The sequence below is a fragment of the Calypte anna genome, chromosome Z (assembly GCF_003957555.1).
Source record: "Calypte anna isolate BGI_N300 chromosome Z, bCalAnn1_v1.p, whole genome shotgun sequence".
NCBI lineage: Eukaryota > Metazoa > Chordata > Aves > Apodiformes > Trochilidae > Calypte > Calypte anna.
The window spans coordinates 40,234,776-40,248,619 of NC_044274.1; the positions used below are offsets into that span (position 1 = coordinate 40,234,776).

At 39.1% G+C, this 13,844-nt stretch overlaps 1 protein-coding gene across 2 annotated transcripts in view; it reads right to left on the reverse strand.

Moving 5' to 3' along the window:
- FOCAD (focadhesin) overlaps positions 1–13,844 on the reverse strand; it is a 98,845-nt gene that overhangs the window by 71,206 nt on the left and 13,795 nt on the right. For both annotated transcript variants that reach the window (XM_030467661.1, XM_030467660.1), the window contains exons 5-11: positions 11,952–12,056; positions 6,013–6,114; positions 4,641–4,845; positions 3,969–4,175; positions 3,417–3,504; positions 2,571–2,773; positions 450–707 (exon numbers count right to left, since the gene is read on the reverse strand). In XM_030467661.1, the coding sequence (XP_030323521.1) occupies positions 450–707; positions 2,571–2,773; positions 3,417–3,504; positions 3,969–4,175; positions 4,641–4,845; positions 6,013–6,114; positions 11,952–12,056 (1,168 nt within the window). The remainder of the gene's footprint in view (positions 1–449; positions 708–2,570; positions 2,774–3,416; positions 3,505–3,968; positions 4,176–4,640; positions 4,846–6,012; positions 6,115–11,951; positions 12,057–13,844) is intronic.

Consider the following 13,844-nt stretch of genomic DNA (forward strand, 5'->3'; position numbering starts at 1 on the left):
ACTCCAATACAGGGTTGAAATACATATTTTCTGAACATGACACACAAAAGGGGTGCCAGCCAACGTGAGGTATAGGTATCTGTCTGCGTAAGTGTGTACACTGTGTACACTGACCATCTAAGCCCCATTGCTACAAAGACCCATGCTACACATACACATATCCATACATTGTACATATATTCCCACTCGTAAATCTACATCCTACTGACCCAGAAAGAAGAGTAGGATAGGGACTCTGGTGCTGTTCTGTGTTATTCTGAGAGCTCTGTGCATCTGTGTAATACACATAAAAGCACAGGTATGTAGTGTACATGTGTGCTGCATTAATGGAAATAGATGCACAGTCGTGCTATTCGTTGGGAGTAATGAAGCTGTGGCAGCCTTGCCTCTCTCAGCCTGCTGAATCCAGACCAATTCCTGTACAAAATCCACCAACAGTAAGTTTTTACCTGAGAAAAATCAGCCTTGGCTATTTCTGTAGTAGCCTGGAGTACATCATGAAGACTCTCTCCACTTTCCTGGATCACTAAATAAGCCAGCAGAAGAAAAACATGGGCAGGGACTTCAGTGGTAACAGGCAGCAATGATTTCACTGAAGACAACCAGTTGGTAACTGCAGACTTCTCCTTCATGAGCTCTATGATTTTCCAGGTGGTATACAATGCACTGTAAGAGCTGGTTATGGGGCAAAGGAGTTTGCAGGACACCTACCAACAAGCAAAACAAACAAAATTCTCAACCAAATAAGTAAGGTACCATGAAAGACCACAAAAAAAACCCCAACCTCAACCCAACCATAACTGATCTATACCTGTTATCCAAAAGAAATTTATTTTTAGAGTCCCAATGCAATAAACATAAAGAATAAATTGTGATATATTTCTTTACTATGCTTTATATGAACCCTTGCACTAAAGATGTGTGGATGGGTTGCCAAGTCCCTATTCAGCTAGAAAATTTCATTCTGCCAACACTGAAAGAAATACGTAAAATCCCTCAACTGTAAAGTAGAAGTCCAGGTTATCCAAGTCCTAACATTTTTTGCAATCTTGGGACTACAAGTACCACAAATCCACATTACTTTCACTGCTGAAAACAAACTAACAAGTAAACATGCTTTTGGGTGTAGTTAAAAGCAAAAAAAGCAGCATAGCAGCTATGAAAGGCAGCTAAATACCCACTGAGGACTACAGGAACCTTGCTAGGGCATGAAGAGATGCAGGCAGGAATGTCAAGGCTCAGCTAGAGCTGAAAATGATTAGAGATGTCAGTAAGAACGAATAAAGGTTTCTACACATAAGTGAGCAGTAAGCAGAAGCAAAGGGAAGACACAGCCCCCTTACTAAACAGTGTTTAGTATTACTAATGTAATGTATTACTAATAATAGACAAGGCTCAGGTTCTTAATACTTTGTTTACCTGTCTTCACCAGCATGGCTGGATCCCCTATCACAATCTACATGTTTCTACAACACGTGTCAGCCCACCAGGAGGGGCTCTCTGTAAGGACTCAGCCCACACAAAACCAATGGGCCCAGACGGAATCCACCCCAGTGTTTTTTTTAAAGGAAGTGGCTGACATTGCTACAGTGCCACTGCCAATTATCTTTAGAAAGTTGTGGAGATCAGGGGGCATCCCTGAAGAGGGTAAATTTCACACCTGTTAGCAAGAGTTAGGCAAACAAGCAGCTTTTTCCCCATCCTTGTTGCATGTACTACCAAAGATCTGCCATGCTACATCCTATGAACTCCACAAGGATGTCTATCAGTGGGACCGAAATGAAGAGATGGTCAGAAAATTCCCACCAAAAAGAAGTGTCTTTCCAGTTTAACATGGCTAGCAGAGAAACTTCAAGTCATCACATATTATTTAAGCCCTTAACTGAAAAGTTTTCACATGCTTTTCGAAGCAATACCAGAAACAGTATAACACCCTCCCACAAGAAGCCAGCTTTATACAACTGGAATCTGTGCCCTACAGTAACACACTAGTCCTGTTAAGGCATTATACTGGCTTCTAGAACACAGAAAATAAAATGGATGGGCCAGCATTCCAGAGCATAAAGGACTGAAGTACTTGGAACACCTCTCACTGAAACAAACCTTCAGTGACATCTGTACAGGCTGCCACACAGGAAGCCTCATTATGAGGCAGTGAGCAGCCTTTTGTGCTCACAGCCATCCCACAGACTATTCTTCCAGGGCAGAATAAGGGGTGTAGACTTCAGCAATTAGGAGTTCAAAAGTGCTTGCCTTTTTAGAGTCATGAAAACAGAAGATGAAGCTGGGGACAAATTTCAAGGCAAGTAAACATGGAAGAACTCTACAGAACTCCACACTGGGATGTTTTGCTGTTTCCCTCTCATCACATCATTACCTGCCCTAGACTACATAATAGGGCTGTAAAGTAGAAAAGGATCTTGGCTTCCATGGTGCTAGGAACATCTTGATCAATTATACTTGCTGTCAACTCTTCTCAGAACAGATGGAACAGTTAGGCATGATGCAGCAAAACTGTTCAATGCATCCCATACCTGCCCCCAGAGAAGGAAAAAGAACTGTAACTTTACCGATTCCTTTTTATTCTTCACATGCTCCCCCTGTAATAATCCCAAGAGATTTACAGCCAGCTGCTGTCTGGTAGTTCCCGTAACATCCCCTAACAGGCAGTCTCCAACTGTTGTAGAAGATAAGATCTGGAGCACAGGCATAATCAAAACAAGGGCTGTGGTGGAAATGTTCATTGTTTCTGAGCAGGAAAGGAGCTTGCAGGCTATTTAAGACAAGGTGGACAAAACCAAAGACCAATTAGGGAAAAAAAAAAAGCTTAAAATTTGTACTTTTACACAGTCCTAGCAAACACTATTGTCAAGTTACAGTCCCCAGAATTATAATCTAGGCATTAAAAAAGATTTTTTTGTAAAATTCTAATTCTATTTAGAGACTGTTGTTTATACTAAAGCACCTGATGGCTGCTGATAGCAGCATAAAATATAATAATGGAATGTAGCACAGCCCTATGCTTTTACTGGAATAACTGCACTAAGTCAAAAGCTCAGCCAAAGATTACCTTGACTGTTGGGCTTACTCTGTTAAGATCCGTCAAAAGCAACCATTCAGAATACATGAATCTGAGTTGAGAATATCCTGTCATTGACTCAAAAATGAAGCAGATAATATCAAAAGTAGTACGAAGCTAGCTTAGAACACAGTAACATCCATGGCAAGGGTCAGTGTAGCTGGAAAATTTATTGCCATTAGACCAAACATTATTTTTTTTAAACTCAGGAAAAGACCTGCTCATAAAAAAACCACCTCCTCCTGCAATCCAGCTTCAAGGGAATGTAGTGATTATTTTCATAAACAAGGACACCATCTTAAGAGCATGGATTCTTCTTTCACAAGAAGAGCTTTACCTAGACTCAAAAGAGATTTCTGCTGACTGTCTGGTGTTTGCAGCAGCAAAAGGGCTAGCCCAACTATATACTGTTCCACTGGAAATACCTACAAAATAAAAAGAAAGACGTTCAAGTCTTTATATTTCAGTAGCATTGAAAAGTACAAATAGGCAACAACCAAAATCCTGCAGGGGGTTTCTACATGAATCACAGTGAGTGCACACACAGTGAGTGACACAACACATGAAATGAGGCACACAAATAGTGTAAAGAGAGCATTTTTACTGAATAACTAACAACCTTTTGATTTATTTCTTTGGTAAACCATTTTAGGTCAGTTTAAATCAACTCCCACACTAAAAGGCTAATGGATATATATTCAGAAACAGTTACACTTTTGGCTCCTGAAGATCTCCAACCAAGAAAAAAAATTAGAAGTTTCTGAAACAACACTTGTCACTTGGGGATGCATGCCATGTATCAATGTCTTCTAAATACTGCCTTAAACATAACATTTTCAATATGACATGTTTAATATAACAATCCTATTCTTTCACCATGAACTCCTACCTTTTCTAAAAGCTCAAGGTTGTCCTCTATTAAGGAGACCAAAGATGAGCACTCTCCTGTTACATTCAAACACACTTCACAGAAGCATAACAGTTGCAGACAAAACTGGGGTAATTGATCTTTCCAAAACACAGGATATTGCAGTAGGCTGAGGAATAGCTCTTGCAGAAAAAACGAGGCTTCTGTAACTTGCATTAAATCTTTAAACTGTAGAGAGGCAGATAAAAAAAGAAAAAGCCACATTCTGGTTTAGATGCTGGACAGATTAATAGATAGCAGACTAGATAGCACAGATGGATGCCATCTATGCTAAATACCCAAGTTTAGAATTAGTTCTATTCGCTCTCTAGTTTCCATTGCAAATATTACTAAGACCTTGAAGAAGGTCTTCCTATGGCTAAATGTTATGAAGTCAGAAGCTTGGTCATACATTCAGGATACAATGTTATGCTGAAGATCAGACAGAATCCAGACAAAGTAAGAAATGTTCCCATGTGACTAGAAAGAAGTCAGCACGTACTTGTCATCACAAAGTGTAGATCTTTTAGTGTAGACCTTATAATGCTCTAATTGCACACTTGAAATGCAATAATAGTAACAACAAAAGCATCATCATAATTATCGTTTTGATAGCATGGATTTGTTAAAGGTGGGGTCAGGCAACAACTGTACCTGAAGGTGTGGAATCAAATCACACAGAAGCTGAAGAATCTGGCATTCCATCACAGAGGGTGCTGCTTCTTGCTTTGGACCATGAGCCTGAAGTAAGATCTTAAGTAAACCCATTCTCAGTTCAGCATATTCCCGTGACTGAGATGGTTCACAATACAGGTATCTTATAAATGGAGTCATTATGCCAACACATGAACTCTGTGCCCTGCAGTTCAAGAAGTAAGCTTGTCAAGACTACTTTTTACTGAAAATAAAACAAATTACATCGAAAATCCAACCAATGCACATTCCCTGCAATAATCTACAAGATGAAATTAACAGAAAGTTAATATGAAGGCATTACTAAATATCACAGGAAACTTTTGAATGGTTAGTATAAAGTACTACTGCTTATATAGCAACCATACAAGAAGTGCAAATGTCAAAAGATTCAATATTTAAGAATGAAAACTACTCTGTATGTAATTGCAGATTACTATGCTCTTATATTTAGACTTCTTTTTTTTCTCATTAATTCATGACAGTGACTGCTGAATGTCATGAGGGACTAGTGTGCCATTCAGAAGTGATATTTGGACAAGACTATTCAGAAATACCTTAAAACACATAAAAACCTAATTTCACTTAAAAGAGCCATCCATTCCTCACCAGTTTTTGCCCAGTGGTCTTTAACAATTACATGTAAAGGAACTGCTTTAATCAAGATGGCTTCCTGGTACAGTATTTACCACAGAGCAATTCTTTTGTCTTGACCACATTAGGAATATCAGCTTTCCTGACATTACTACTTCAATCAAATAAAGTTAACGATTAATACATTAACAAATATATAGGGAATCAAATTAAACATAAGTTTTAAACAAGACCCAGCCCTGATGCAGAGTTTAAGGAGAACTCAGCAACAGATCTACACCAGCATACGTGGTGCTTGTTGACACACACCCCTTAGGGACATGTTTTAGTGACAGACTGGGTAGCGTTAGGTTAATGGATGGAGTTTTAAAATGATCTTTTCCAACCTAAACGATTCTATGATTTTGTACTTTCATTATAGAACAAAAACCTTTGCATAACAAGCAGCAAAGGAAATTTAAGATGTTTTCTTTTTCAGCAAGAACAACCCCTATTTTAATATTTAAAAATTGTATCAGCATAAAGATTAATTAAAAATCTGTAAAAATTTATTTCAAATCAATTATTCTAGTAGTTTATTAACAGCCAATGTTTAACATTTAAATACTGTAATTAAATTTCACAATAATCTCTTTCAAATGACAAAATTCTTACTTCTCACTGCAACTGCCTGAAGGAATAAAATTACACTGATACAATTCAGTTATCTACATTTTGTATGTTTTATTTATTCATTTACCATTCTGGACACTGGTGGAAAAATACTATTAACTGCTGCAGCAGAAGTGGCCAGCAGTCAGGTCTATTTTCAAGGACAGTGATGAAGGGATGAGGGATGTTCCTGAAACACAAAGAAATCACATTTGCATCTAAAAGGCAGAAAGAGCATGCAAAATAACTATGTTCAAAATAAAAGCAGTTGTAGAAATCAACCGTTTAAAGACCTGGTATTACTAATTGCTATTGTCAAAAGCACGCATTTTATAGGAACTTCAGGAAGCAAGATTAAAACAAAATCACCACTTGAAAAGTATTGGACTTTTTTCTTTTCTCGGTTTAAAAAATAAATGTCTAAGATTCATTGTTCAAATGTGTGGCCTGTTTTCAGTCATTCGTAGCAGTACCAGGGTCTTGCAATGGGCTCCAAGTAAAACCCACAGAAAAAAATTAAACCATGTCATACTCCAGTCCAGTCTTCCAAGCACCACTTGCATACAAGTCTTCAGCAACCTAGATCAATAGAGGCAACCATCATTCCACTTGCTACTTTACAACTGCTCCCAACTTCTTTATGCATTCTGCCTTTTTTTTTTTTTTTTTTTCCCTTGTGGTGGTAAAAGAAGCAGGAAAGGAGAAAAGCAGGCCATACCACCAGCCTCAAGACATCTTGTTCCTGCCAGCCTCAGACAATGGTTGCACTTGAAATGGTCACTGAGTCCTAGTAATCACCTGCTCTTTTCACATGAATCTATCACCATCATGTTCCCCATCTCCAAAGTCAAGGACTGAAAGTGACTTAAACCACCCACAAGTGTGACACTCACACAGCAACTACCCCTGTACAGTAGGAATGAAGAAAAAGCTGGGCAGGGGGGGAAGCCTAGAGTATGTAATTTGTTCTCTCAGAAGCAAAACCAAAGTAGTTTAACTAGAATAAGTTAGCATACGAAAGTAAAAGAATAGGAGATTCTCAACATTACATTACCTGGAGAGGTGAGAGATTGAAAAGAATTGACGATGTGAGAGCAAGTTCCTCACTACCTCAAATCACCTCCTTCTGGATCTTGCCCACAGTCTTTGCTGTACCTGAGCCCTTTCCTCCTACTTGCCTTTCCCACAGTTTCCTTTCCTCCTTTAGTAAACCACAAGCAGAGTAGTGCTAATTTTTCTCTGGGATACCAAGAGCTTAACAGCAGACAGATACTTTTTCCACTTTTTCACTTTTTCCACAGAAGCAACTTCATTATAGCAAGAGAGAAAAGCTGGAAGTCTTGCCAGTTCCTGCAGATCTGCTAGACACATGTGAGAGAGCAGAACTATATGAATAAATGGAAACGAAACAAGGCCAAGCAGTCATAGAGGAGAGCATAAATCTAGGCAGATGCTGTAGACCACCACGTTCAATTTGGTTAACCATCTTTCCTGTTCACATATCCAGCAAGTCTGTGCTACACAGCAGAGAGACTTTCAGTCAGGTATACTTACATAGCACAAGATGATCTGAGACTCACACTTTAGGTGGAACATCTCAAGACAGACTTGTCTCGGTTTCAGACACCTACCATGTCTTATCATGGCACTTACCAGCACACGCCCCCACTACCCCCCCCCACAACATTAAGTCTCTGTGCCCAGTGGAGGAAGGGAAGGCAGTGGGTGTAGTTTTTCTGGATTTTAGTAAGGCTTTTGATGCTGCCCCTCACAACAGCATCCTTCTGTACAAGTTGTCCAGCTGTGAGATGAGCAGGTTCATGGTGCAGTGGATGAAAAACTGGATGAAAGGCCAGGCTCAAAGGATTGAAGAAGAAGAGGCTTCATGTGGCTGCTGACTGCTCAGCTGCCCTGCCCCTCAGGGCTCAGTTCCAGGGACAGTTCTGCTCAACATATTTATCTGGATGGTGGAACTGAGTGCACCATTAGTAAGTCTGCTGGTGATACCAAATGGGGAAATGTCGCTGACGCTCGTGAGGGACAAGAGGTCTTGCAGGGGGATCTGCACAGATTGGAGCACTGGGCTATCATTAGTGGCATGAAATGTAATGAGAGCAAAGGCCAGAATCTGCACCTGGGACAGAGGAACCCTGGACACAAACAGACTGGGGGAGGAGTGGCTGGAGAGCAGCTCTGCAGAAAGGGAGCTGAGGGTGCTGGTGGGTGGCAGGCTCAGTGTGAGTCAGCTGTGTGCCCTGGCAGCCTGAAGAAATCTGCCTTTAGGTCCCATCCAAGTGGTCTTTTCTTCAACCTAAATATGTGTAATTGTCCTAGCCAACAGCATGATCACCAGCCCTGTTACCATTCTAGAGGTACTCTACTAAACATGCTCCACTTTATGATGTCTTTCATATGCTGGGGCCCACAAAATTGGACACAGGACTCCAGATACTATGTGGTAAGTGCTAAGAAAAAAACAGCAATTTCTACCAATCTACTGACTGTTGTCTTGTTCCAGTGCCCATCTTCCTAGGTAGTTATTAAAAATCTGTAGAGGTTTTCTTATTCTCATGACTGTCTCATGAAGGTCTGGAAAGGCATATCTCTCAGTATATATAGAAGGTAAGAAGGATTAGATTAAGGTGTAGTGTCATTGTGGCCTAAATACCTTTATCAAGAAATGAGATTTCAAAAAGCAAGAATTAGAGGTTGGTAACTTAAACAGGAACATTCAGACTGAGGAAGAGAGATTTTATTTTCAGTAAGGAACAATCAGTCACTGTAAGAATTTGTCAAGCTCAGAATAAAGCAGAATTTTTTGCCTTTTTTTAGAATTCCTTTTATTTTCTGTTCTCCTTCTGCTCCTCAAATAACTTTTGGTGTGTTTCTGTTGAAGTAAATAAATAATCTAAAGATCAAGAGACTTTCAGAAAGCTGGCTCTTGTGAAGGACCACTTGAAGCATGTTCAGAAAATCCATACTAAGATCACAAAGTATGCGTATAGTACAATTCTGGCCTTCATATTAAGGAAACTTCCCACACTCATTTCTCTAAAAATTGCTAACATACACATGGACTTCATATGTCCACCTTCCTTGAGTCTGTAAACATTTTACTAAAGCTACAGAGTCCTTTAGAATCTGCATACAAAGACTAGAAAGGCTCAAGTTATTGCCTGCTTAGCACCTGAATACCACAAGACCATCATTATCAGGCAGGAAGCTAGAAAAACTGTTCTCAGACTATGCTAGAACCCTGAAAGTACACAGCTCTGTATAAACACGGAGTCAAAGCAGCTGCTTATTTCAATACTTGTGTCGTATTTTAAGAACTGGTTACCTTTCCTAATAAAGAAAACGTATCTCCAGTCATTTGCGTGCTGTTATGACACTGAAGTCAGTGGAACCTTCATAAAAACAGCACGACACATTAAGTATAAAAATGGTTTATTATCCAGAAAAAAAGCAAGCATTTTACGACAGATTTTGTGTGTTCTGAAACTAATATAACTCCACTGAACTGAACAATGAAAGAAATTGGCTAGGCTTCGCAGTGAACAGTGATCAATAATGAAACACTAAAATGTGCAGCACGGAAAGCTTCATTTGACAGTGCTACTAGCAGTAGGGGAAATGAGGCATGTAGATGACGTTTATCATCACCTCCAACTTAAGAACTGCTGGCACAGCACTGTAAAACACACATCTTTAAAGGACATTACAGGGGTGCTACCCAAGATTATTGCCACTGTGCTCAGGATAAAACAAAATACACCCAAGACACATAAACACCTAAGTGTATAGGGAAACAAAGCTAAATCTTACATGAGGGGCAACAACAGAATAAAAATAAAATTTAACTTCTATGTCATCTCAACCTCTCTGTTACATCTCTGAACATGTGAAATGCAACCTGGTCTAGAGCACAAATGCATGGACAGATTGCTTTTTTTGTATGAGGAAACAATGCCTGCAGTCATCTTATTTTTCTGAATAGGCAGCTGTGACCATGGACCTTTCAGAACCATGGAACAGCACTTTACACCATCAAATATGCATTTTAAAAGCATTTTTCTAACTGTTCTGAATTATTTCAGAGAATTAGGAGCTGAGCAGAATGCTAAGACACCAAAAACCATGTGTGAATAATGTAAAATACTATTTCTTTTTTTAAAAAGTTGGTAGCTCTCAGCACAGATTTATAGCAAAAGTTCTGTAAATGCATGTCAAAACCTCCCTGCACTGACAGCTGACAAGCACTCCTCAAAACACTTCTTCCCTGGTTCCCACCTTCCCACACAGCTCAGCTTGATACTAATATTAATATACAGAGTAAACAGACAACTTTATGCCAGATGAGAGATAATAAATGCTCCAGGAATGCTCAGTTCTCGTCCACAGTGAGAGCAATTCACAGACTATTTCTGTCTGCTACAGATGGTCCTAATTTCATAATAAAAAGCACAGACCATCCCATGTGTAAGTAAAAACTAGTTATTAAAAAAAACAGCAAACAAATTACTGGTGCAATAGTGCACGTACACTGCTTACAGACACAATTAGGAACCCCAAAATTCAGCGATATATAAGCAGTTTTCTACCAAATTACATATACAATGCAAGACAGGATGCCACTGGCCTTCTGGGTCACCTGGGCACACTGCTGGCTCATGTTTAATTGATTGTCAAGCAGTACTTCCAGGTCCCTCTCTGCTTTGCCACTCTCCCCCTAGCTTGCAGAGCTGCATGGGGTTATTGTGGCCAAAGTAAACCATCATGAATTATCAAATTTCACCTTCCCTGTATGTTACCAGCAAATTTTCTATGAAAGAGTAGTGAGGGGTGAGGGCCAGGGAGAAGAGCAGGGGGTTCCCCCTAACCCTAGTGGGAAAAGGCTATTTATTTACTCCAGCCACATCCTACTACCCTCTTCTTCACAAAGAGCCTGCATTGAGCTGCTTCAACTCAGCCTCTTCTATCAGAGACTTTAAGTAAATTAATTTAATATTAAAGAGAAAGTTTACAAAAGAGTGCCATATTACTACCCTTTACTCCCATCTTTCCAAGTAAAACAGTTTTGTAAGAGTGTGGACATTGTAGAAAGAACTGATACAGCTAGAAAAACAAACGCACAAAGGGACTTAAGTGTGCAAGTGCATCCAAAGCACTCCAAAACCTGTTTCACTTTTCTTCACTGTTTCATCCTGCTTAAGAACATGATTCTTGTCTTTCAAATAGTGCCTTTTATATCCTTAAAGCATTATAGCTATAGCCTGCTACAATAATGCCTCTTCACTGTATAAAAAGCAACTCGAAAAACTTTCATGACATCTACCAAGCTGGGAACTTCTCCAGAGAAGACAGAGCAGCAGTTGTTAATGTGAGCACTTACTCACAGTTTCTCAAGAACTGGATGAAGTTACTAAGATGTCCCCTTTGCAAAACAGCTATTGAATTAAGAGAGGCTTGATATGAGCACCCCTGGATGCATCTTTATATCATTGACTTCTACAGGACAAACATTTTAACAGGAAATACATTAACTCTGATAACATGAATAAAGCAGGAAAAAGAAGAGAGAGGGAAGTGGACCACAGTCTTAGAAGGCTTAGAAAAAGCACTATTAGCAATCTTCCAGCCACTGTATTTGATCACTCACAGTATTTATTTGTTCTCTCTCTCAGACACAGCTTTCATATTGCCATTGCCCCTTTTGAGCAATGGGGAGACAATGTTCTCCCTAAAAATTTTAACAACAAAAAAATATCTCAGAACCAGGCAGTCACATAGGTTAGAAGGGACCTAGTCAGATTATCTATCCCAACCTACATGGTCAAGCAGAGTGAGCTACTAAAGGTTGCCCAGCATCACACGCACTAATGTTTCAACATCTCCGAAAATGGAGATTCTACAATGTCTGTGGGAAACGTGTCAGTGCTGAATTACTCCACAGTGGTCTACATTTTTTAATGGAAATTAGAACAAAAAATTGTTATGGTATCTAAATAAAACCAACATGAAACTAACCTGATTCCATAAAGATTCCAAACAGCTTCATCTCCATCTTTTTCCAGTTTAAGAGCTTGAATTTGTAGTAATTTTGAAATAGTTTTTACTAAACCATGCACATTCCTGTTGACAAAAAGAAACATATTAATGTCAAATATGTAGTTACATTAGTTGATTAGTCCATAAAATGAGGAACCCAGAAAAAAAATGACAGTCTTGAGTTCTCCTGAAGGACCTTCTCACATCTGCCTATGCACTTGCCCACTACTTTTGGGCTAGTAGTATATCCATGCCTTTTTTTTTTTTTTTTCTTTTTCATAAAATAAGAAAAAAAGCTGTGAGAATTAACTCATCAACTTAAAATGTTACTGTTTGGCTTCCATCTTATCTTACAGGTAGATTTGCTATCCCTAGCTTAACTGAAACTTATGCTTTTTATATGTTAATAGAAAATCAGCTCTTCTCCAAATTCAAGTACATAGAGGAAACATTCAGGATGGTACACAAACTTCAACCATGCCACTATTGCCTAGCAAGAGAAATCACACTGTCAGAAAAGACACTTTAGACATCTACTTTGTGCTGACTTTTGATCTTGGGAGCCAAGGACTATAAAAAATAGTTATATATAGATATTTTAACTCCTGTGCTGTTTATTTTACCATTCAGGAAAGTTCAAGAAACAACAGTATTTCTGGAATTTCGATAGGATTTCCCACACTGCCTTGGAGAGACATCAATGAAATTAACAAAGTCCACCACAAGGGGACAAAAAAAGCTCTGTGACCATGCAGCAGAGAGATCAAGAAGTCCAGAGCTTATCACTGAGCTTACAAAGACAACTTTCAAATTTTTTCTGTCCTCTTCATAACTAGGTCCTTTCCTGGCATTTCTGACCTGACCATATCTAATCCAACCCAATCCCTTCCCATGCAAACAGTCCATATTTCATAAAGAAACACTCATGAGGTGAAAACGTAGGAGAGGACCACGGCTCATTCTTTGATTTTTCACATAGTACATGCTATACAATTGCATCATCTTGCCCTAAAAATCTATCAGATAGCTTAGTCATCAAGCTAATAAACCATAATTACTCCTCATTTTACTCACAAAATGAACAGGAAGACCTAACTCAATATACAGTAAGAAGAGATCGCACCTTGCAAAAAGTTTTGTCTATCACCAAGGAAAAGAAAAGGAAGGAAAAAGAAGTTGATGGGTTTTTTTCTTGTTGTTGTTGTTTTTCGTTTTGCCTCTTTTTCCTTCCTAATAGGAAAAAATGTGAGAAATCTATTTGATCTGTAATTTCACTTCTTCATCAGTGAATAGCAAAGTGCAAGAACTCCTACTACAGTAAGCTGAAAACAAGACATTATGCATAATTTACGTAACCCTCCCATATGACAAACACACCACAATCCTCATTTAGCACCAAACTGTGATTATCATTCAATTTATGAGCAATCTGAGATATAGTCATATTAAAGGTTGAGCACAGAGTGTGGTATGTTGGAATATATTCTAAATTATGAATGGATATTGATACGGTCCAAGGTAACATTAAAATTTGTATTTGTTTTGGATCTGCTAAGCAAAGTCCAACCTTGGGAGGGTTGGGTGCAAGCAGACTTTATTTGGCAATTGGCACAAGCAAATCTATAGATCCAGGCAAAAGAGGGAGAGAGGAAAAGAAGATATAAGAGAGAGAGAAAAGTGAAGAAAAGGGTAAGAAAGTGGGAAGAAAGAATGAGAGAGAGAGAAAGAGGGAGGGAGAGAAACTGCAGATGTCCCAGCATTGCAGGCCCTCAAAAAAGGGGAGTAGTCTCCACACATCCACTAGTTCTTAGTTCTTATCTCTTTCTGTGTGTCACCCCCTGCTCAGCTCTGGCCAGTTCAGTTCCTCCACTC